General features: G+C 37.5%; 1 protein-coding gene across 10 annotated transcripts in view; it reads right to left on the bottom strand.

Annotated features, from left to right (window-relative positions):
• The window catches only part of TTC29 (tetratricopeptide repeat domain 29), a 228,177-nt gene that overhangs the window by 22,744 nt on the left and 180,359 nt on the right, over positions 1 to 25,074 (bottom strand). For all 10 annotated transcript variants that reach the window (XM_064416703.1, XM_064416700.1, XM_064416701.1 and 7 more), the window contains one exon: positions 22,462 to 22,696. In XM_064416703.1, coding sequence (XP_064272773.1) covers positions 22,462 to 22,696 — 235 coding nt within the window. The remainder of the gene's footprint in view (positions 1 to 22,461; positions 22,697 to 25,074) is intronic.

The raw sequence follows: 25,074 nt of genomic DNA, 5'->3' as shown, positions 1-25,074 counted from the left end.
TCCTCTGTAGAATGTATTTGGTTTAGGCTCTATTCACATGGAAAACATCTAGGACTGCTTGGTATTTTGAACACACTGTATTTTTCACAAATTAACTGTACAGCTTTGGACTTATTAATCATTATTTTAAAAATACTTTCTTGTGAAAAAATGCCCTTTAATGCCCTTTACCTCGTAGGTACTGTCTTGTGCAATGTACTTATTAAAAAGAGCACATCCCTGTAGCCCAGAGGGCTGACAGCTCCCTCCAAAGCTGTACTGCTGCTCTGAGCTAACCTCCAGGGGCTACTCGAGAGTGATGCAGCCTTCATCCCCTCCTACAGAGTCTGAACAGATCATGCCTACAACAGCCTCAACCTCAGCTATCCTGAGAAATGCTTTTCCTAAGGTGCTTACTGAACTCCCCTTCTCATAGAGAGGCAGTTTGGCTGAGCAGAGAAGGAAAAAAAATCACCTATCATTTTTAAAAAATTTCAAACAATTTTATGAAAGAATAAGAGCATGGATTCAGTGCAACTGAGGGCTTTTTTCTCCTGCTCAGACACAGGTAACATTTGTTTCCATTATATCACTCATCCGTGACTTTTTATCTCACATGATGAAAATATAACAAAGAAATAAAACTGCCAAACTCTGAGCCTTATGACTGAGACAGGGAATGCTTGCAGACAGCACTGAAGAACAAAAAAGCACTGAACAAATCCAGTTCAAAAAGACTGATCATATCCTGAGGTACAGCTAGGGCTTTTTTGTTGTTGCCTGTTAGAAGTGGCATAAAATCTTTAGAGATTTTTTTCCTCCAAAGATGATATTTCTCTAGTTTACTAGATACACTGTTTTGCTTTGCATGAACACCCTCTTTGACATTAAGTTCAGCCTTCAGGCTAGCGTCGCTTATCTCTCTTTCCAAAAATCCTCATATTTGATTGTCACATTTATTAAGTCAGACTCTGAAAAAACTTCCATCAATCTGCAGCTCTTTTCTCTTTCTCATCTTCCTCCAAAATGTTAACAAATAATTTAAATGCTTGTAGGAAACTGCTACAAGATTATAGATATAGGAAAGATTATAGATATAGTTTAGCCATAAGGCATTGCATACAATTCATTTTTTAAAATAGTTGTCTGAATTTCAAATCTATAAATATTTGTAATTTCTAGAGGCCAAAAGACATGGAAAAATACTCAAATATTTAATATGTTACAATACACACCCTATGCCCCAATTTTCTATTTGCTTAGTTTCCCTTGAAAAGCCCTTTCTTGGGTTATAGATTCTTTAATCCTGAGTAGAGGAAGAAAACGCTACAGACCCAATAGAATTTCTGTCAAATTCGTCTTACTTGTTAGCTACCTATGGCTAACCTTGAGTTTACATGGAAACATATTTAAATTGAAAAAATAAAATTTAATTAACATCATACTATATCAGAGGACTTGGCAGCAAGAGAAGCAATCTTGTGATCGCACACAAAATATTGAATGAGGAAATGGATGTCTTGGCTGACCCCAGGTAGGGGGAAACAGGCATTTCACTTGCAGCATGTGCTCATCTTTGAATGCTAATTACCAGGGGTTCTAAAACTCCAGCAGTGGGAAGAGATGAAATGGTCCTGGGCTGGAAAGTGGAGGTGAAAAAGGCTGGTCTGTTATTTTAGCCAGAGAGAGAAGAAACAGCCAACGGAAGAACGGAAGAGTTAAAACTGTGTAATACTTTGCTCCAATAAGTGGATTTCACTCTCAGTCTTCATAGCCCTTCCTCACATTAAACATGAATGGTTTACACATTAAAACTGATTCCAGGCTTTCCAATAACCAGCAAAAATGAATATTGTTGCCATCAGAATCAATGGGACAGAAAAAATTGATGCTTTGGTAGCCTAGGAATGATGTCTGCAGAGGAGAAGAGCATGGATAAGAATAGATGAAAGAGCTGGAAAACTTCCAGAAAGGAAAAGACGAGGGGATGAACTGAGTAAGTAAGGAATATCTTTCAATATCCTTAAGCCAAGGAGTATTTTGGAAAACTGTTTTACAAAAAAAAAAATCAACATCTTAAAGCTGACTTCACAGATGGGCAAACTGAGACACACAGAAATGAAATTTATTACCCACTCTTTTTTAGCAAATGAGTCTTTGCCAAATAAAATGCAGTTTTTTGTTCACAGAAAATCATTCCTTTTTATCTTTTCTAGGCCATGAGATCCTGTCATGGGCATTTCACAGGCTTATCTCCTGAATTACAGCATCTGTCTGTATTCTGATATGAATGTTAAATACATATATATAATCACTCTCATCATAATGACAATTCATAAACCACTGGAAAAAAGTTCCTACAATGTTGTAAAGTGGCTAATCAGAAGCATCCTGCAGTTTTTCAGTCCACTACTTTTAGTTCAAACTATCATGGACAAAGAGAAAAAATCATTAATTATTTTATGCCCTCTTCAAGTTCTGCAAAGTTCAGACCTGCGATTTTGTTCTACTCTGAGCCTCTTCTGTAGACATGGATGCTCAAATCTACCATTAAATCAATATTTTCTTTTGGTCGTGATACTTAGCTCCTTTTCATCCTTCCTGCACCTTCTCCAGTTGTTCTGCATACTCCATAAAGCATTAAACCCCGCACTGCTATGATACTAAGCTGAGACCTTACTGGTGTTGAGTAGAGCGGAAGGATTACTTGAGGAGTCATCATTTTTTAATACCCCAGGAAGATGTCTGCACATTTCACAACAGCTTAACACTGTTCATTCAGGTTCAGCTTGTGATTTAACTGCTAGTCCTGATTTTTTCCCACCTCTACAGAACTGTACTTGCTCCTTTTTTATAATTCTGCCTTTGATTACTCCTGATTATCTATACTCACACTAACACACACATAAGGCTGAAAACATTACGTGTTTCTCAATTTGACAAGATCCTTTAGAATTGCACCACCTTATGTTCCTTCCCTAGTTTGTGTTCCTTCCCTAGTTTGTGTTCTCTTGCAAGGTAAAGCATACTTACTATTCCAGTCTCCAGATAAGGAGTAGTACACACTCAGATCCTTGTAGAATAGCAAGCTAAACAGCTTTCCATTTCTAACAACAAGCACAGATAGCTTTTATTTGTCAGAGGCATTATTAATATTCATTTTTCACCCACTTGATAGTAGATTCATGCAGTTTAGGCTTCCTTTCTTGCTTATAAATGTTGCATATAACACTATATGCACTATAAAAGCTCCAGACAGATTATATCAGATATATTCTCCTTATTTTAACTTCTTTACCTGACAGTCCTGTTGCTTGGTAATTATTTTGGCTTGACACAATTAGCATTAGCAAACCCATTTTGGCTGTTGCAGATTTCCTTTTTTTATTTCCAGATATCTATCAAACACCTGGTTGTAGGTTCTGGTATTTTTCCAAGACTGGATCTTAATTTGATCTATCCAAAATTCCACGGTGACTCCTCCTTTTTCCCTTTCTAAAAACAGGCAGGAGGTTTGCCTTTTTCCACAACTCTGGAACCTGATTTGAACTTCATGAGTTTTCAGAAATGGCTAATGACCTCGAGATTGTTCCAGCCAGTTCTTTAAGGGTTGGAGGATCAAGTTTCTGCAGCCCATCTGATTTGAAGATCTATCTCCTCTAAGTACTCTCTAGCCTACTTTCTCCTGTTCTGGCCTAGGATCTTGCTGATTTTTTTCTTGTTACACACATAAACTCTGTTTGCCACATGATCCCAGCTGACCTTTTCAGTGAAGACTAAAGCCAAAAAAGCATTAAAGCACACTGGTCTCCCCTAGGTCATCTATTAAGAGTTTCTCCCCTCTGTCACAGAGCAGACTAATACTGTCCTTGATTTTCCACTGGCTAATAACATACTAATAGTTTGTTATCACTGGTGGTCCTTGTTAACTGTATCTCTAGCACAACTACTCTTATTTTATATTTTATCAGAACACGAATCTTTTCTCCTCTGTCACATATTCTACTTTCTCCATCCATGTCTTCATTCTGTGCAATTAAAAAATCCCAAACATGGTTAAATTGGTATATAAAAGGAGATGTACTCCTTGAATGCACCAAAACACACGTCTGCCTGAAAAATGTCCTGATGTTATGAATTTTTCAGTATTAGCAGGAATAGAGGTGCTATATAAACAATGCTTTAACCATTTATTGATTGGTGCTTTAACAACATCTGACTCTGCTAAAATCACAACCAGATGTCTAGAAACTAATTGTTTTACTTAAACTTGATGTTGCACCGCTGCCAATATCAGAGACTTGAGCTTAGGGATAAAAATTGGTGCTGACAAACAAATTCACTGGAAAGGAAATAATATCAAAATTAAACATATCTCAGCACTGGACTTTTGGCATGCTTCTTAGTGCAGCTACTGAGAGGTGGGTAAAACAGAAGCAGTTCCCCCAGGGTCTGGCAACAGTGAGGGCACCATCTGGGTTCTGTGGTCTCAGAAAGTGCAAGGGGAAGGGGAGGGAAAACTCAGGAAGGGGGATGAGAGGGAAATATTATGAAGGGAGATGACTGCCGTGGCAAGTGAGAATAAGAGAGAGGGGGAGAACAAATGTTTTGCTTCCTTTGGGGGCCTAAGAACTCCTTGTATCTCTTTCAGATGTGAAATTTATTAGTTAAATTCCAGAAATTACTTTTTTTTCTTCTCCAACTTGCGTAGGAAAGTAAACAACAAGCAAATGAGCACTAATTAAAGGTTAGCCTTTTAAATATTATTTAAATCTTTTGACTGAGCTATTTCTAAAACAAGGGTCCACACCTGACCCTCACTGCAGTGAAACTATATGGGCAGGGATTACTCACATGAGTAAGAATTGCAACTGTATTTACTAATACACTTGCACAAAAAAAAAAAAAAGGGGTCCATTTTTCTGCATATTTCATAGATGCAATTTGAAACAATGAAGAAAAGGCTTCAAAAGGGATCTTATTTCTGTTCATCTCAAGTTGGAAACAAAACAAATTAATAATTTGCAAAGCAACAAGAATTCAACCTTGAAATGCCTCTGGTCATCAATTGTTGCAAGAAAGGAAAAACAAAATGCAAAAGGAACATGGGGAATGCATTTAAAAACCAAGAAAAGAACAGCTTCTGTACAGAAGAAATGTTTGCTTTATACTCTGCACAGATGCTGTACAAGCAAAATTCCCAGTATATTAATATAAACTGTCTGAAAAAATTCGACCCGATTCCATAAGACCAGCAAAAACAAAACAAAGGGAAGCGTGACGTTTATGGGTTTTTCCTCCAGCACAACCATGCAAGCTGAGCTGTGAAACTGTGATGGAAATATTAGAGCTGTTGTGCCTGAAAAAACGCAGTGATCATTTCATTCTTCCTGTCTTTTAATGCTCCAGGGTTTTGGAGACGAATAGGAGCAATAAGTTCACTTTGCAGAATTAATGCTGTAATTCTTTATCATAAGAGCAGAGCATTACCTCAATCTGATTTTTCTACAAAATGGTTCAAAGTCTATTTTTAATGATGGCCCTAATTTGTTAACACCTTTTAAATTATTAATCCCCTTTATATTCAAGTAGTTATTGCATGTCATAACAATGTATCTATGCAGGGAAATTTAATAGTATTTTCTGCATGTCAAGAAAAGGCTTGTTCTGCAAAATGCTATTAAAACTGATAATGAGCTAAATATTTGCCATAGCAAACACAGAAATTACTATATCAATCAACTTTGGGTTCTCTTATTCAATAAACAAAATTTAACCTATTAACTTTGCCTAATTTTAGGCAGGAAAAAGCTTGTTTTCAGGCATATCTTGCCCTTGACTTCATATCTTTATCATCTGATAACTACATTTTCCTGGCCAATTAAGCCATTGTTTTGAATCAAATGTAGTAATATGAGCCTTTTATTCTGTCTCGAATCCAACTATATTACTGGATCCTGAATACTATTTTCTCCCAGCAAATTTAGACTACATTTTAAAGCTTACATATATCATAGGAAGATGATAAGCTATGTTCCTGAAGACACCTTTCACATTAAAGAAAAAAAAAAAGATTTATGAGGAAGTCAAAGGATAAAATAAAATATTGCAAATCTCTTAACTCTTCACATCTCCCCAGATTTGTTCATGTGGCAGGATGCTTGTGTTAATATTTTCAGGAAAAAACCCTCCAAAAATACAAAAAACCTGCACACAAGCATCACCGCTGACAGGCGTGCCAAGGAGAGCATCCTCTTTCATGAGCATCTGAAGCATAAATCTGAATGCTGATTGAACATCTAACGCCCCATTCAGTGACAAAACAAGAGGCAGGCTCCATCTCTGGCGGGCACACACGAGCTGGAATGGTTTATTACATAAGCCGGGAGCCTCGCCTCGGCAGTGCGCGCTGCCGGCGGATGCTGCTGCTCACGCATAAGTGGCTGCACTCACCCGCTCGTCGCTTTTGTCACAGCAAATTGTTGTGTGATCAAGAGGGATCAAAGCGCACCCTCTAGAGGCTAAAGGCAAGCCCCGGCCCCCGCACGGCACCCACGCTGCCCTGCCCGCACCCGGGCCTCTCTCGTCACCTCTTGCAAACAAAATGACCACAGTCAGTCGTCAGAGGGTATTAAAAATATCAGCTTTGCCTTGGTGTCTCGATGTCAAATGCTAGAAGGGAAGGAGTGCTCTTTTGTGAGTGCACCCTGTGTGGCATTGCTGTCCAGGACCGTAGAGGGGTGGAAATTCATTGAAGAGTGACTTTTTTTTTTTTTTTTTTTCTTTTTTTTTTTTTTTTTTTTTTTTACTCCTGCCTACAGTGAAAGGGTCATGCTTTGATCAGGCTGGACTCCATCATGAAGCTTATCACAACTTCAAGGAAACGTAGAGGAAGTGAAGTGCAGCCAAAAGACACATTCCCCCAGTTTCATGGAAAAGGGTACTAAATTCAATAATCAGAGTCACGCAATGGTTTGAGGGGACCTTTAAAAGTCATCCAGTCCAATGAGCAGGGACTTCTCCAACCAGATCAAATCACTCAGAGGCCCATCCAACCTGACCTTGGATGTTTGCAGGGATGGGGTATCCACTACCTCTCTGGGCAACCTGTCCCAGAGTTTCACCACTTTTATTGTAAAAACCTTCTTATTTATATCCAGTCTAAATCTATGCAATTTCCATTCAAAACCACTGCCACTCAGCAGGTTCTGCTGAACAGTTTGAACCCACCTTTCTTAGAGGTTCCCTTCAAGTACTGAAAGACTGCAATGAGGTCTCCAGGAGCCTTCTCTTTTCCAGGCTGAACACACCCAGTTCTCTCAGCCCTTCCCCACGAGAAGTGCTCCAGCCCTCTGGTCATGCTTGTGACCATCCTCTGGACTCCCTCCAACAGGTCCACACCTTCCCTGTGCTGAGGATCCCAGAGCTGAAAGCAATAATCCTTACTGAAAGACAATTTCTTAGTATAGAATATTTCCAATTAAATGATGGAGAGCCACTGCTGAGTGGAAATTAACTGTTCTGTAAATGTCATTTAAGTAAGACAAAGGTACTTGTAAAGGTTCATGCTTGTGGACCTTTTTCTTCAGCTTACAATGAAATTATTGTTTCTTTTATCATATTTCACATCCTGCTAAAACAAGCATCTGTGTGAAAGAATACCAATTTCATTTAATTGGGGGCAAGCACAGTATTAAGCTATTTTTCCTATATAAATTACTTCAAGAATTCACCTAAAAGCACCAAAATTCCCCTCAGAACAATACTGTTGTGTTAAATCTCTTACACTTTGTTCTCCAACACATAATTCTGTTCATTAATAAACAATTTTCCATTAAATATCTTACTTTTCATAATGATTAATAAAAATTGTGATTTTTCAAAAGGATACCATGGATTGGTTGTAACTGGATGTTGAATTGTTTCATGGTTTCCTCTGGTCATCAAGACAGACCAAATTTTTAGGTTAAAGTTTGCAATTCCACATGCGTATAACTGCATTGTTGTAAACAAGACTGAGCTTGTGTCACGATTTTGTGTGTAAATGCAGTTAAATGATAACAGCAATTATCCCCCTAGTGAGCATAATAAAGCCATGAAGTTCTGAATTACCTTAAGGTTAAATTGAAAAGAATCTCCCATTTACAGAGAGATTGCTGTTGAAGGTTCAGGAACACTCTCGTTTCCTTGTAGTGACATGCAATACATAAAAAATTACCATTAGTGGCTGCAGTTTCAGTTAAAACTGATTTAAGGAAGGCACTTTGTAGTATCAAGTATTTCTGCTTACAATGCTGCTCATATGACAGGAAAACAAGGATAAAGAGTGACTTTGCAACAGGGAAGTGTTGCTCACTTCTGTCTCACACTGTGCCAATAGAGAGAAGCACACACTGGAGTCACACCATGCAGAGATGTGGTGTGCTATATGTATTTCCTGCAGTCAGGACGTACAGGGCAGAGCACTCCACCAAAATCAGCCAGTGGAGACAACTTTGGAATAAGGAAAGATCTATGAAGAGCTAGGATTAATAAAACAAAAGAAAAATTGAATTTACTGGGGAGTGTGCCTGTGAATAATCGCTTTTAAAGTTAAAACTATTTTTTAAAATATTAAATAAAATATAAAGTTTCAGCTACCTTCTGTAGCAACCAAACTTATCAGCTGCAGACACATCAGAACCACAATTAAAACAACACTGATGGAGGAAAACTTTTTTCATCTGTTTCCAGGAAAACAAGGTAAGAGGTGCTGTAAGAGCTCAATCCTTCAGTCTTCTAAGTAATGATTACTTCAAAAGCTCTTAAGCCCTTGCTTTATCCATGGAAACTGAGATTCTCAGGCGCACAGGAAACCTCAGTCTAGTAAAATTAAATGCAACAGCCTCCCTAATATCTAGAGCACAAAGTTCTGTGTACACAGTGTTCACAAGGTCAGGGGAAAAAAAAGTTTTCCTCTTAACTGAGACTGTCAGACATGAGCAGATCCCCCACATGCATCCTCAGAGACAAATACTTGAAAATGTTTACAGGTAGAAAGGCATTGGAGACTCAATGGTTATGAAAACTTGAACAAGTTTATGGAAATCAATGATGGAGAACATATTTCATTTTAAGTCTGACAATTTTCTCCTTTTTCTCCATTAAGAACACAGGTCCCCAAACACAATATAACAACCACACCAGTGTGTGCCTCTGCAGTGCACAGGGTACCTGTAAGTAGGAGAGAGAAACATCCTTTTTCTCCAGAGAAGCTCCATTAATCAGTCTGGAGATTTCAGAGCACAGTGAGACAACTGAAATTGGTAGAAGAAAATCAAACACACCTCTATTTCACATGGAGTGAAAGAATGTATGGAAGATCAGCTCACTGCCTGGCCATAACTATTTCCACAGGATACACTTTCTGTTCAGCTATGATGAAGTCATTTTTCTGAAGCACAGTCTGCTTGAGCAGAATGTTTGCTGGTTGCAATTTGAGTGGGTTTTTATTGATCATTTGATCTAGTTGAAGATTGATGCTTTTTGTACTCTCTTCCCTTAGTTATAACTTCTGCAAAAGACAAACACAGCCTCAGATTTTCTTTTCCATGAATGAATCCTAAGCAAACAAAAGCCTTGCCAGCTTCTAACTTAGGTTGAAGTGTCTCTGTAGGAAACTTTTAGTAATGAAGGCAGCTATTGTTAAATCTTAGGACAGAAAAAGGAGCAACGTTTAGAAATGAATGTGAGTTGAGAAACTGGAGCAAGGGAGCTATGACAGATAGTTATAAAATAGATTCCAAGATGAGAAAAAAACCCCAAACTCTTAATTAAGTTGCTATGGAATGGGAAAAAAAAAGAATTAATGTAAAGGGAATAAAAGCATTTGACAAGAGCTCAAAAGGTGAGCTATCTGGCTTGTAAATATTTGGAGTTTTCCTTGCAGAAGACTGGCAAACAGGACTTGGTACAGCTTTATGAGAATCCAAAGTTGTGGAGGCCTACAGTAGTAGTGCAATTTTATTTTTTGAGGATATGGATTGAAATAGTGAACTCTGAAACTAGAGGAAAATCAGTCTGTGTTTCTGAAGTATCAAAACATCCCATCTAGAATGGATAAAGAGTCTGTTCAGTTCTCCTATTTGTGTTTCTAGAAAAAAAATCCTCAATCATAAATAAGGATCTAAAGTATTTTATTTAAGATCAGTTGCATCTCTAGGAAGAGTTCAAGTATGAGTGGATTAACTTGGTAAAATGAATGGAAAAATCTCGCTGCTTTCCTTCTTCAGAAACTTGTGTAAGGAGAAGAGTCCTGAATTATGCAGGAGACTTTGAATAACAAAGCTTCACAGCACTTAGGGAGATCATTTAAGAATATGTAGCAACCCTTCCCTCTGCACTGGTTTATTTCTTGGGTGTGAAGCCCTGGCTCTTCCTGCCCTTTTGGAGGGGATACCCACCTACTGTGCTCAGCTGAGTGATATGGACTAGTCCTACTGGGCATTGCAACTGGAAAATCAACAAAAAGGGAAACAGGACCTTGTATCTGCTCTCTACCTCCTTCCATCAGTTGCGCTTGTAAGGAAGAACTACATTCCAACATATTTAATTTATACTTAGACTAAGTAATCCTCATAACCATCCTCTTCAGAATTCACTAGAGAATTTTATTCTAAACACCAGTATGTGCCAGATATGTCCTGTCTCTGATTTTACTGCAAATATGGAAGGGATGAATTTGAAGAAGAGACACAGAGTTTCAATTACAGACAACTTTAAACAAGTGAAAAATCTCCTGGTTTATTCATTTTTTTCTGCTTAATTTTATCCTTTAGAACAGATGTTTGTGGATGCTGTGGAAAATCAATTGCCAGGTTTTTCTAAGAACAGAAAAGACAAACTTCTCTTGGAAATTACAAAAATACTTTGTATCATTGCTGCTGTATGGGGGATGAAGAAAATGACTTCCTAAAGTCCTTTCCACTACTATTTTTCTATGATCCTATGCTTATTGTGCTGGCTCATTAAATTCCACAATTTTGGAAATGACTGGAGATGATGCTGCCAAGGTGATTTGGGCATCTTCAAATTAACCCCACAGGCTTTGGCACTGAGAAACACAAAGACTGCCAACTGCTCTCCACTTTTTTTCCCTCGCCTGCCTCTGATCCTTCTCACTGGCATCTGGTCAAAGGAAGACTGAACTTGTACACTTCTGTGTTGAAAGGAACCAAAGTCCCAGAATTTACAGAGACACATGTTAGAACCAGATTACTTTAAATAGGAGATTATACCTATATGGAAACTATATGTAGGTTTGATTGTCCTATCCAAATATCTCTAAGTAAAAAAAACCTCTGTCTCCATGCCTTATCATATTCCACTTCTATGTCTGAGGCACTTGCATCTTCACAAGTGGTGAAGATCCCAAATCTCTCCATGAGAAGACAATTATTTCCTCTTTCCAGACTTTATAGAGCACAAATCTCTTTTTAATGGTACCATTAACATATATCAAAAGAAGCCCAGGGAGTATACCCAAGTAACACGACTGAGATCTGCTTTACAATACTGGGAAGCAAATTAGATGAGTTAACATCGATGATAATTTAACTAATAAGCTTAAAATGTTACAATACAACTGGAAAGAAGCAACAAAGTAGCAGTTTGTGGTTATTTGGCTTCCAATTTCAAAAGATGCAAAACATTTGTTGTGTCAGCCTTACTGACTTCACTCAGCTTTGACTGTTCTTACTTGGATATAGACAGGCTGTTACATGGTAAGAGCCAGTAGATTATTTCATATACATAAAGTCTAACTCGAGGTTCAAGGCTCAGCCTGGCAAGATAACAGCATATTCCACGATTATGCAGGTAAGAAGCTCCTGAGCAAACAGCATCTGAAGAAATGCCATGCTGAAAATGCCACAGTACCACTATGACAATGAACAGCATCAATAGTGATGGCTGCCTCTTTCTGCAAATATCACATGTCACAGCACGCAATTTATCTGCATCCAAAAATTATTTTCAAACCTGCACTGTAAAGAATCTTATCACCTGAACTGATACTCAATTCTCTCTGGAATTGAAAGGGATGGAGAGATGTCACGTCTTGTATTGGAACCTCCTTCTAGCAGTTCCAAAAGACTGGCACTGATGTCTTCAGTCCAGCCAAGGAGGAGAGTGACCTGCTGTTTTGATTCTGTGGTAACATAACTGATATGAAGAAAGACTTATACTGCAGTTTGCACAGTATTACTTTATGCTGCAGATTGTGCATGGTATTATCAATTCCAGATGGCTCAGGGAACAAGGGATTTAATTTGAAAGAGACATGTTGCAAGAATCTAAATGCAGAATTTAAGTACCAGGTTCTAACTATTGAAATGTAAGGCCTAGATCTACTGCACAAGGTTCTATTGCGGACCAAATTGTAAAACTTAAGAAGATGCCTAAAAATCTTAGGGAGATCTAATGAAATGAAATTAAAAAGTAGCCTGAGTAAATGTATCCTACAAAACTAAAAATAAATACAAATCCAGCAGCTGTAAATATGAGATGTACTGTTGCATGCACATAATGATGTGTGCATCTATAAATTTTGTAGGTATAACTGAAGAAGAGAGTTCAAAATGCCCTTAAAAATCTATTCACCTGGGTGCAAACCCTCTGGATTTCTTATTCAAATGAGGAGAAAAACCCCACTTTGAAAATAAACTCTTATTGTCACTTCAATACAAAATGGATCCATTGCTGACTTCATCCATTTGCCAATTGCTGACAGCTGTCAATAGAGGGATTTGATTTCTTTATCCAAGCATCAAACATTACATTCATATCTTCAGAAAAAGATCTTGACTGTGAGCTGCAGTTTCACTGCCCCAACTCAATTACCGCATTCTTGAACTGCAATGTATTCATTTGTGGGCAGTGGGGCAGCCAGTGGGAGGGTATTGATTGGAGTATAATGTCATGTGTAGCAGCGAGAGTAAGATGAAAAGTGTTTTCTGCTTAATGGGTTGGTATTAAGTAGGTGGGAATAGCTTCTAATTAGCCAACAATTGCTGTGTTTCTCAGTTTCCCTCCCTTCCCTCCTCCTGTCGGTCACCAGCTGCCAATCTCTCTCTCCTTTTCCTTTTTTGTGTGGAGTTCATTGCTCACTGCAGTGAAAGCCTTTGTTTAAAAAAGAGGGCTCCCAGGGTCTCATCTGCCAGGGTACAGCTTGCTGCCTGCGATGAGTAGCAACTGTCAGTTTATTTTATCTCAACCTTTTCATCATCCTGCTGAAACTGGTCGAGTGAAACCACCTGAGAGACCTGAGGATTCAGTACCTACAAGTCATTAGCCAGGACTGCTCAGTCTCTCCCCACACAGCAAGTCAACTGAACACTGCTTAAAATATAGTCCACTTTAACCCCATATTTTCCTACGACGTATTAGGACTCCTCCTGCATCTTCCACATTTTAGTTGCATGATCATTCCTTACATATACTACAACTATGATTAGTGACTAACATATTTTTAGCATTTCCCACCAATAATATTATTTAGAAATACAAAATATAATGTACTAAAATCCAGTTATTAAAAGAGCCTCAGTCAGAACCTCCTTCTTATTTAGGTTATCTTCTCCAGCATAAATATCATACTTAGCAACTCCCTCAATTATTTGAACTTCTGATTGTCTTGAAGTTTTTGATAATGCAGTTCAAAGGGGCAAAATCTACTTATAGTTACAGTTGTGCCACCCTCCTCAAAACAGTAAGATTTCATGGGCATAAAAAAAGCAGTATTTGGTCCACAATTTTGAATAGATATTCAACATTCTTCTCTCTTTGCCATACAGTTTCTCTCTCTGTAGGTACACACGTATATGTTCATGTACTCCAAATGCACATCCATCTTCCAAATGGCAAATGGATTGCAGTACAATCATTAAAAACTTATCAAATTATGTGAGAGAAAGAAATATTTTATTTTGAACTAAACAAAAATAAAATGTATCTAAATCAAATTCTGTGTCATTAGCCTGAGCTATCTGTTTTTGGTAACCACAGTTAACTTGTTGCAGTCATTACTGACACTTTTAATACAGCAACTGAAGTATTATTTTTCCTTGTATGAACAATGAGCCTTTTCAAGATCTATAAGATGACAAGAACAAAAATCCAGTTATTCTTCAATTTATAGTTGATTTCTTAATGTTTGGAATAGTCAATGTTTCATCTCAATTCTCTTCTTACTGCAGCCTAAGTGTGCATACTTGTATGAATATCAACAAAATGAAATTTAATTTGATTTAATATTATTTTCAGAACTGAGCTAAAGGTATCAGTGAGTACAAGCTCACTCTTGGAGAATTTCATATTTCAAGGCACTGTTTGGCAGATCGAAAGGTTCTGGAGTCACAGAACTTGGTTCTACAACACTCTGAAGTGACATTTCCAGCAGGAGCCTGAAGTGTGAGGTAAACAGAGGGCTGCAAGTGCTGCACCCAGGATAAGAAGTCAGTGGATACCGTGCAGCACACATTCCTCTCCCCTCCTGGTTCCTAAAACCAGTTTTCCTTGACACCTGGGTATGGGCTGGAGTTCCTATTGGTCAAATTCCTTGCGTGCCCAACATGAGCTGAGCAAGATTACTCTAGAGCACAGGCATCCTCCAGTTCTCAGGTTCAGTTTTTTAGCAGCAATGAGGGAAATGCACAGTGCTAGCAGATGCCCAGCTGGGATGCACAGACCCAGTCAGGCAGCTCCACATCTCTGTTTATGTGACCTATAAATACCAGACAGTGAAATCCACCTTCACAAGAAAGACAGGGCTTGAGTACTGGCTTCCATAGACATTGGCATTAGCAGATGAATAAACATAAGGTTTACTTATTGACGGGTGTTGGGCACTTGCAGTTCCCATTTCAAAAACTGCTGTAGAAGATTAATTCCCTACAGGAGCTGACACCAGCTACATTATGTTTGACTAATATCCACAGCAGCTCAACATCCCCAAAATTAAAAATATGCCAGAATTGTAAGGAAAAGGAACTATATTAAACCACATGGAAAAAATATGAAAAAAAGTTTGAACAAAAACCATTTCAAATCACCCTCTCCAAATCAATTACTCTATTGAATACTTATTCATGTCAATATTATAGGATAGTAGCTCCATGTTCAAAATGATATAGCTGTATGACACACCATGAAAAATACTGAATAATTACTTGGCTCTATGGCGAGACCTGTATGAGGCCTTCCATGGGAATATTCTATATTATAGATAATATTGAATGCTTAACTGAGTGAGTAGGAACAAGTGGATGAGCCTGGAGGCATGGTCATCTACTTATGCATGCATTTGGATCTTCAAGCTAATTAATCACCCAGTTGTGTACTTAAACTTCATCAATCCGTTCCCACAGGTGATTAAGATCTATTTAAAGGCCATTTTGATACTTCACTACTTTCTATTAACCAACTTGTCAAGATACTCAATAGGAAGTGTGATTCTTTCCACTCCATTCTCTGACCCCTATGTAATAAAAACACTGAGCATGAAGAACAGTGTGGAAACAGTAGGAAAACACTGAAAAAACTCTCAAAACTGTCCTATTGATTCTAATACAAGCACAAAAGATACATCTAAGAAGATGTAAGTTGAGATGCCAGCTACTCGGTATAGAAGTAACTGACTTACACTCCGTAAGCGTTGGCATAAACATATATAAAATTGGAATTTGGAGTGAAGGTGTAAGGCAAAAAAATGAGAAGGAATAATTTTCAGTATAAAGGTGAAGAACAGGAAAGAAAACACAAGAGAGCAGACAAGGAATGAAGAGAAACAAAAAAATGATAAATGTTTCAAAACCAGTTCAAAAAAATCACAAAGTATCTCTGGTGATTACAGAAAAAAATAAAGATATGTGAATTTTTGGGTGAAAGAAACATGGTTTCATAAATATATAAAATTGTGGAAGTACAACACTTCACTTTTCAAAATAGATTGGCTTATTCTAAATGTAAATCATTTAAATTTTGACCATCTTCAGACACAGAGTCTTAATAAAAACAGCAATTTGTTACTTATAATAGAAACACAAAAGGATGTACCTAGGCAGGGAAAAGGATCTCAGAAAAAACTCTCAAGGATGCAGAAAAGAAAGCTGGATTGGGAAACCCAGGAGAAGGAAGCTGTTTGATACACTGCCTGTGACTCCTGAGATGACCTAAGGGCTCTGTTACAGAACATATGCACTGAACACAGTTTCTTTGTCTTGGCTTTGATTTTCTGTGTCCAAAGATTGTTGGGGAGCTTTGGGTAAGGATGGGTTTGCAGCAGAGAGCTGTTTTCATGTTGGCCTGAGGTCTAGACTGGTTGGCATGTTTGCAGACAGCACCAATAAAAGATTCTTTACGAAGTCTAATGACAACATGACAACAACCACCTCAATATTAAACAAACCCACAAAAATCTTATCTCTGGCTCTTTGTGAGGATCCATTCTCCTTTCTGAGCATAAACCCCCTAGATACACCTCTGCTCGTGTATGCAACAAAGGAAAGGAAAGGAAAGGATGGGCACATGGAGAGGCCCTAGGGCCACTTCAGAAGTTTTCCAACTGGCTGTTCCTACTTTGGCCCTGCTGCCATCAGGGCACTGCCAGAGCACAACTCCTGCCAGCTGCTTCATTTTGTGACTCTTCATCAATGCTGCAGTCAAACCAAAAGCTTCTAGGTGACTCAAATCAAAGATTTCTCCAGAAGTGGCCTAACAAGGCTGGGCAAGAGATTCAATTTCTTTTGCATCATTCTATAAAATTAAGCAGGACTGAACTTCTACCCTGAGAATTTTTTGTTTTTAAACTGGAAAGGAACTCTACTTATGTAGAAGTACTGACAGTGCAATGCACAAAACTATGCTAGTTCAGTGCATAAAGCTACACTAAAGGGTCTGACAATATACTGCAGCCTGAACATCACTTCCAACTTTTTTTTTTCCACAAGAAAGAACAATTCACCTTATTTAGGAAACCATTTTCTGCTGATCTAGGGAGCTTGTCTGAGAAAACACAGCTGGATGCCAACAATATTTAGCACAGGATGTGTCTAAAGGAAATGTGTGGCAAGATTTAGATGGTTCCGAACGAAACATCAGATGGCAAAAAGCCTAGATAAGATCCAAATTCTCCTCTGGGTAAAATGTTTTTATGTAACTATTGGTGACAAGAACACTCACAATCATAGTCAGGGTGATAGTGACTTTTTTTAACTTATAACACCATTTAGTCATAAAAAACTGCCAGCTCTCAGCAAAAACTATGAAGAAACTTCTAACGCATTAATCCATGGTTAAACATGAACATGTTCCATGAATCCTCCTCTTAAATGTGGCACGGATAATCCACACACCTGACCTAGATCTGATCCTGTCTAGCAATTCCCAATTATTTACGTTGGTATTTAAAAGAAATCACAGTAAAACCCCCGGGATATTGCATTTGTACAAAGCATGAGAACACTGAATATCAGCACTCCCCTCTTTTCAGACAAACTTCAGCCATCAACAGAAAATAGAACAAACTACTGCACACCTGGCAAAACTGACACAGATGTTTATACCGTGTTCTCAGGCTCTTCACTGAGAATCTGGTACATCCAGCCACTGACCACAACGTGCTGAAAAACTTCCTTGTCACCCTCAGCTCTTCTCTTCACACTTGATTCTTTCTGTAGTCCAAGCAATAATTACTCTCACTTGCTAAAAATCAGTGTATCTCTGAGCACACTTAACACATACTTAAAAAAGAAATCCCAACTAATCATAAATAACATATATGAACCACTTAAGCTGATTTTTAGAAACACACCTGTTCCAAGCCATAAACGTCTATACACAACCATGGTCTATTTCAACACGTAGTTAAGACTACATAAAGACTTAGTAGGAGTATTAGTAAGTATTAGGAGTATTAGTAGGAATATTTTAAGAGTATATCTAGCATTAATATAAAAAATTACTGATATTTTAAAAGCTAAAGGTGAGACAAGATAAAATTTAGAAAGCAATGAGTGCTAGGTGATGTGAATAAAGAAGAGGCAGCACAAGTTTACCAAATTTTAAAGAAAAAAAGACAGAATCGCCTCTCAACTTTTCGTTTTCCTAATAATTTTCCTAAATGCATATATTTCACATCTTTTAGCCACTATATTTTTCCAGAAGGGAGAAATTCTGTTTGAGAAACCCCATAAAAAGGTACAGAAGCCATCCTGTGAATTTCAGTAGGGGACTGAAGCATTTGAACTCCTTTCAAAACGGGCTTATTAAGAAGTGAGCCTTTGTGCCTCTGGCACAGGGACAGCCTTGGAGTCTGTACTTGCTCACACACCTCCTCTATACAATTTAAAGTCACAGTTCTTATTACTGTCTGTCAGTAATAATGAACAATAATGTCTGTCATTAAATACACACTATATAAGATGAACAATTGTGTTCATAATTCCCTTCATGTTCAGCTGCATTTTCTGAGAAACCCCAAAATCTGTCTCTAAAATCCTTTTAGTTTCTCCCTATCTCCAAAGAAGCACACAGTGCACAGACTGCTGAGAGGGAGGATGTAACATTAGAAGTTTTCCTGCAATTAGTGTACTTTAGACAAAAGAGACATTTAAAAAAGTGCAGTTTATTGCATTATGAAGCAGTCTGTTCTGCTCTTGGACATGATTACCAAAATGGCCCACAAACACCACCCTGGTAAGTTACAGTAGAAAAATGTTAACTGAATTTGTCTAGCATAATTCTTGATCTCACATCTCACTTCTGCCTCTCCCATTCTTTATGGATAATCCTTTTATTAACAAATGACAATAGTACACACACGTTCAATCTAAAATGCACCTGGTCAGATTGCTGTTTTCCAAAACATTGGAAATTTTGTGCTAGCCCATTCCTTCACAGAAAAATGACTATAACACATCTTAAAGAGCCTTCAGAAATGTGAATCAGTAGGATGAAAATGTAATTTTTTACACAACACAAAAGGACACAGTCACACTATGGAATGTATCATTCCTTACATCCATGAAAGGAGGCTGGAGAAAGAATATTTGGGAGTAAGAACAAAAGCTCATTGGATTGTATTTTCCAAGCTATAGGCTTAGATGGTGCATGCATTTTAAATTATATTGAAAGCTGCTCAGGTGTGGAATACTAGAAATAGTCCTGATCATGCTGAAGTTGATGATACCAGATAATTCCATTGATCATAAGACTTCAGAATTGATGACAATATGCAGTATTTAAAGCTATCATAAAAAAACTCCAACAAAATAAAGACAGGAAATCTACAGTAAAATGTGTCAGTTTTGCCAAGTTCTCCAAAGTCAAGGAATGTAAATCTAAATTGTTGTCAAAAGCACATCTATTTCTCAAGAAAACAGCTGAAGACTTTGTAGGATGAGGCAAACAATGCATTTTAAATCTACTCTTGAAAGTGTTCAGATGATTTCAAGCATTCAAGGGCTTTTGCTGAGCCACAGCCCTGCCAGACGCAAAAATCTGCACTGAGAGTTGCCAGACTCACAGAAAACAATTTCTGGTCAGCATTTAATGTAATCAACATGCAAAATCTGATTCAAAAATTTCCTGCCTTCAGCACCTTTAATTATTCTTCTTTCCTCTAGAAACGCAGCAAGTCAGGTGATTATTTATTGAAAGACCTGTGAAATGTTTTCTCATCAGACAATGTTAGGCTGTAGGCTCCTTTTTTGGATTTTATGTGGAGTCACAATCCTTTTTGCCTACTGATTCTGCTGATAATGTTTTTTATCCACTTTACTAAACATAAAAAGAACAATAAAACCATATTTGTTGTTGCAGTGGCATCTCACAATGATATAAATAACTCTCCTGTAAGTGAAGTCAGGTGACTGAGTCAAAGACAGCAGATAGAAACACATTCTCCTTTGCATTTTTAAACATTGTCTTCTGACAATCCCATCCCTTTTGTCCATGACAACTCTGGTCAAAACATCCATTTTATTAATAAATGTTGAGGTAAATTGAGTAATTAATGGTTCTTCCTGTCTGGTTATTGGAATGACTGATTTAGAAAATAAGTCTTGGTTGAAAGACATAAGGTAATATGGCAGTACTTGAATTCAAATGTAATTGTTCCCCCACTAGTTTAAGTATTTCTTTTGCCTACGAATACAGAAATTACTGTTATTTTTTTGACACAGAAAAATTTTTCAGTCAGAAGAGTTAGAAATAAAAACGTACTGCCTTTCTTCTCCCTTTCATAAAATTTCCCTGCTGATTAAGAACTACCATTGTATCTTGTCTTTCTCTGTTCTATCCTCAAAAAGACTGAGAAAAATCTAGTAGATTATCAACACTGAGCTGTTTGAAAGAGCTAGAAATACTGCTCTATTATCACAGCAGGAATTTCCTAAGTGATGAGTTCATCATAGGATGCACAGACATTCTCCTGGAAGGTAGAATAAAGGCTGTACCTGAAACTCAAAGCCAGCAAATCCTAATCTTGAATTGGTGCCAGGTCATGTTTTGCCAGACAAAGATATTAAAAATGTAATGCCAGTACTAACGAGAGATTTGGCACACGAAACATGAGAAATGTTACAGATTGTGCTGACAGTGTGACACTATGTTTTCCTGGATGTAATCTGGGTATCATGAGAGTAAGCTTGGAGCACTAATGAGAAGAATGATATTGAACTGGAAGAGCTGCTAAATATGCAGTAGCCACAGGGTTCCTGGAGTGAACTGGAACTGAAATGAAAACTGCAATACTGAAAGTAACAGAGGGTAAACTAGGCAGAAATACAGAAGGAAGAGAATCTCAGCAGGCAAAACTTGTTTGTGGTACCACGCTTGCCAGGACATAAAGGGCTTTTCTAATCATACTCTGTTTATCCCTGAAGTACTGTTAAAGAGGAGCAGGATTCTTGAGCTTAAAGGGGAACATATCAGTTCAGGATATAAATGAGTTTCACAACTGACTGGGAAAAGCCATATATAAAAGTTGAACAGAAAACCCCTTTAAGTGCAAGAACTAAAATTCATATTGGAGATACAAAGTTCATTCCAGGTCTGTGAGGTTCCTGTGTTTTGGGGTTTTTTTTGCTGTTGCCATTGTTGATTTTTGTTTTTTATTTTTATCAGCTGCAGTTAGTAGTCCTTATACAAAATATATATAAAATATATATATTATAGTATATAAAATTATTTTATGAATTATTTTTCCTGACCATCTCTGCTGGATTTCTCGGCATTTGCACTACAGGTCTAGACAGGAGACATACACCCAAATAACTCTGACAGTCAACAAAATCTCTCAGTGTGCTAGATGTTCACTTATTGAGACACAAATCACAAATATAGATATGTATAGCCATTGAAAAAGTGTTACCATCACTAGAACTTTAAACAGAATGCTATCTAATTAATCTCTTCAGCCTCCAAATGTATGCCCTTGTTCCATAATTCTCAGTAGCTCCCAGTGTTGCCTCTGGCATCCTGGATCCTCTTAAACTGCTAATATCTTCAATTACCACTTATTTAATACACAAAATTCACCACTGAAGTTATACTTAATTTTCCACTTCTGTGAGAGGGTGAGATACACAAGAAAGCAGCAGCCAGGCAGTTCTTTGTCTTTAGGAGTAGGATAATTGAGGGAATAACAAAGTAACCCTGAAGCTCCATATTGCGACTGCCCCAGTTGTCATTTATTTCCACTGCAATCCAGATTCACATTCTTCACAGGAATGCAGAGCAGGAAGTTTTAAGGTAGAGTAGACATATACCTCCCCTGTCCTCAGTACAACACAGTTTCCTACTATCAGTACTTGGAGATAATGCATAATTCAGTTTGTCTTGTATTAATGTATTGTACAAGGGAAAAAGAGCAAAGAAAATTTAACCCATGAAGAAAGAGGGCTATTCCACACAAAGCCCTCCTCTGCTCTTTCTGAGATAAGGAAACATGGTAAAGTAAGCAGACTTGCTTTTATTTTTTCCCTTTCTCTCTAATGTCAAGTACAAGGATACCAAAAATAAAGCAGCGTGTTTTTCTGCATTCAGAACTATGTCAAGCAGAAATTACTTCTCACTTTTAGTAAAAGGGATCTTATTTTTGGATGCACTTGAAAAGTGTACTGCAAATGGAGATTATTACTATTATCTTTAAAGATTAAAACAATAATGTTTTGACTAAAACATGTAACTGTGATGTTCTGGCAAACAGCACTGAAAAAATTACTGAAAGTTACCATCCAGAGCAACTACTATTTTCCACTTCTCCCAGTTATATTTTAACCTGTTTAATTCAGCCTCTAAAACAAGCGCACAAAGGAATAAAGCCCAACCTCTGCTCCATACAAGGATTAAACCCAGGAAATAATTTAATAAAACTCTACAAGAAAAATGACTTAAGTGTTGAGGACAATGCAGCACTAATGTGTTTCATAAGCACTGCCTTACCGGCTGGAAGAGGGTCAGTGCACATGTCACTTCTGTTTTGCTTCCATGCCAGCAGGCACTGCAGGCTGAGGGGATCGGCTGCTGCTGCTACGTGGCTGTTGAACGGCACCATCAGCTGATGAGCCTTGGCGATGCCACAGTAACTCTCTGTTTCAGCCACCAAGGGCAAATTGTTCAAAGCTTTCGCTGCCTCAGAGGCCTGACTGAAATATTCCAGAGCTTCGTTATAGTTCCCCTAGTAAAGAAGAGAGAAAACCAGAAAATAATGTTAAAAGCTACTTGTAGTCAACTGTATTTTATTTTGACATCAGAGCCTGCTCCTCTGCCACCTCAGAGGTGTGGCAGCCCACGGAGTGACTCATGGCAGGCATTAAGGAAATCACTCTCCCTTGCAGTTTCCTAACCTCTCAAATCCAGATAACACTGCTCATATATTTGAATTGAACAGGTTTTTGGTTATTTCTGTAGCATTTTGAGCAGACAAATCCAAGAATATCAGTGCTAAGTATTAATACAGATTGCAGCCAGGCTGTTTAGAAATTACTGTTTCCCTGCATTCAACATATCTGTGTGAGAAAAGGTCCTAATTTATGGTAGTATTAAATCTTAAAAAATAAATCCTAAAAATGGAAAAAAAAAGAGGATAATGAAGTGATAGACTTAAAGCACAGAAAAGAATAGAAATTTAAACTTACTCATTTATGGGGGAAGAGAGGGGTATGCAACCCCCAGGGATATTCCTAATCACAAAAGAGAAAAAGTAGGAAAAATATAGCTCAACTGTTGCTGAACTGAAAACTCAAATAACTTATCTCTCTATCCCACCATTGACATGGAATTCTGCTGCTCTGATGGCAGAAACTTCCTGCCTGAAAACATTTTCAGGCATTTTCATTTTGTTTTATACCTTCACTCTCACCTTGATTTAATAAGACTGACATTCTCTTTTGTATGGAGACTGGGAGGTGAGACTCCAACTGGTACCTGTTTCACTTGATACCACTTTTTGGGATGAAAACTATTACTGCTAAAAATAGTTAGCAGTGCTTATGATTAAAAAAGGAAAAAAAAAGAGTAATGGCAATTCTGGTAGTCTTTCAGCTTTGTTTAATACTGCAAAAGAGCAGAATTAGACCTATGAGGACATGGCAATGAATAAAGAATGATAAGCTGTAATATAATAAAAAGCAGAAACACCTACTTACCATACTCATGAGACCTATAGCAGGTTAAGTGATGCAATTAGTGAGAGGAATGTAGCAAATCAGACTAAGAAACTCAGAAAAAGTGAAATGAGAAATGACAGAGTTATCATGCAAACTTCAGAGTGTATATATTAAGTAAGCAACCTGCTTATTGAACTGGGGGAAATGAGAACTACTACTCCTGCATAACACAAACCCAGGCATGTTGGGAAACAAGAAACATCTGGATGAAACAATTGTGACTAGAAAGCAAATTGTGGGTACAGCATTAAAGAAAGACAATGCTGGTGAGGGAATAGTGAGATGAGAAAACTGGAAAGGTACAGCAACAGTATGGACAGAGCAAAGTGAATTTGGTCAAAGTGATTTGTGTTTGGAAGAAGAGGAAGAGTTATACCCCAGGTTTACTAAAGGTCCCCATGGATAGATCTGGATATAAACAGAAATATATTTAATTTGATGGACTGTATTTCTACAAATTTTATCACTGGGGGATATACATCGTTGAATAAAAAGACCCTAATAATGACTTAGAGAATACTGGTGACACCAGCAGGCAGTGATCCAAAAGAGGAAATGTTAAGTCACACTCAGTTTTGCTAAACACTTCTGACCTTGAAGAAAAAATTATATAGAAAACAGGGAATTGCAAACGTCAAGATTTTTTAATTTATGTTTAAACAAAATATTTTGTATACATTAATATGATTAAGTTGCTGCACTTGTGCCCTTCTACACCACTGCCTCAGCTAAAGGCAGAAAATTCTGAACTGAGAAAGAGAATTTGAAGAATAATCAAATAGAGATAAGTTATTAAAATACTAGTTCTATTGAATTGATTATTAGCAATGGTGGAAGAAGGAATGAAATACTGAAGGTAGTTAAACAGAATTTATTTAATTATTTTTCAGATTTGGAGGAGAATAATTCAGCACAGTGTTATATGACCCTTCTTCTAAGTTACAGACCCATTTTATAGTTACTTCATCAAGTTGTCAAAGACCTTAAAACTTAGTTTTCAATGGGAAATTCAGCATTTATATTAAGACACATGTAAACAGAACATTCTCAGGCCAATTTAGAGATTATAGAGTAAAAAAATTTCTACCGCTTATGAAATAAAAACAGGACAAAAAGGACATCAATTTCAGTAGTGAGAGCAACCCAGGAAACAAAAAAAGGGGTATTTAGGGATAGTGTAAGTGAAAAGGCGAAAGTACTCTGTTCAATATATTACACACAGAAATTATGACCAAAAAAATACACAACAGAACATGGCAAGGGTATTTATTTTTTATTTTATTCGTAGTGGAAGTTTTCCTAAGTTCCATATTATCCAGCATACAGAACAAATTATTTTTATTACTTATTGTATCTAAATAATTTTTTGTAGCAATTCAGATCTAAA

Source organism: Passer domesticus, chromosome 4, assembly GCF_036417665.1.
Source record: "Passer domesticus isolate bPasDom1 chromosome 4, bPasDom1.hap1, whole genome shotgun sequence".
NCBI lineage: Eukaryota > Metazoa > Chordata > Aves > Passeriformes > Passeridae > Passer > Passer domesticus.
Note: the sequence above shows the minus strand (reverse complement) of the source record. Positions and strands in the feature narration are given on the sequence as shown.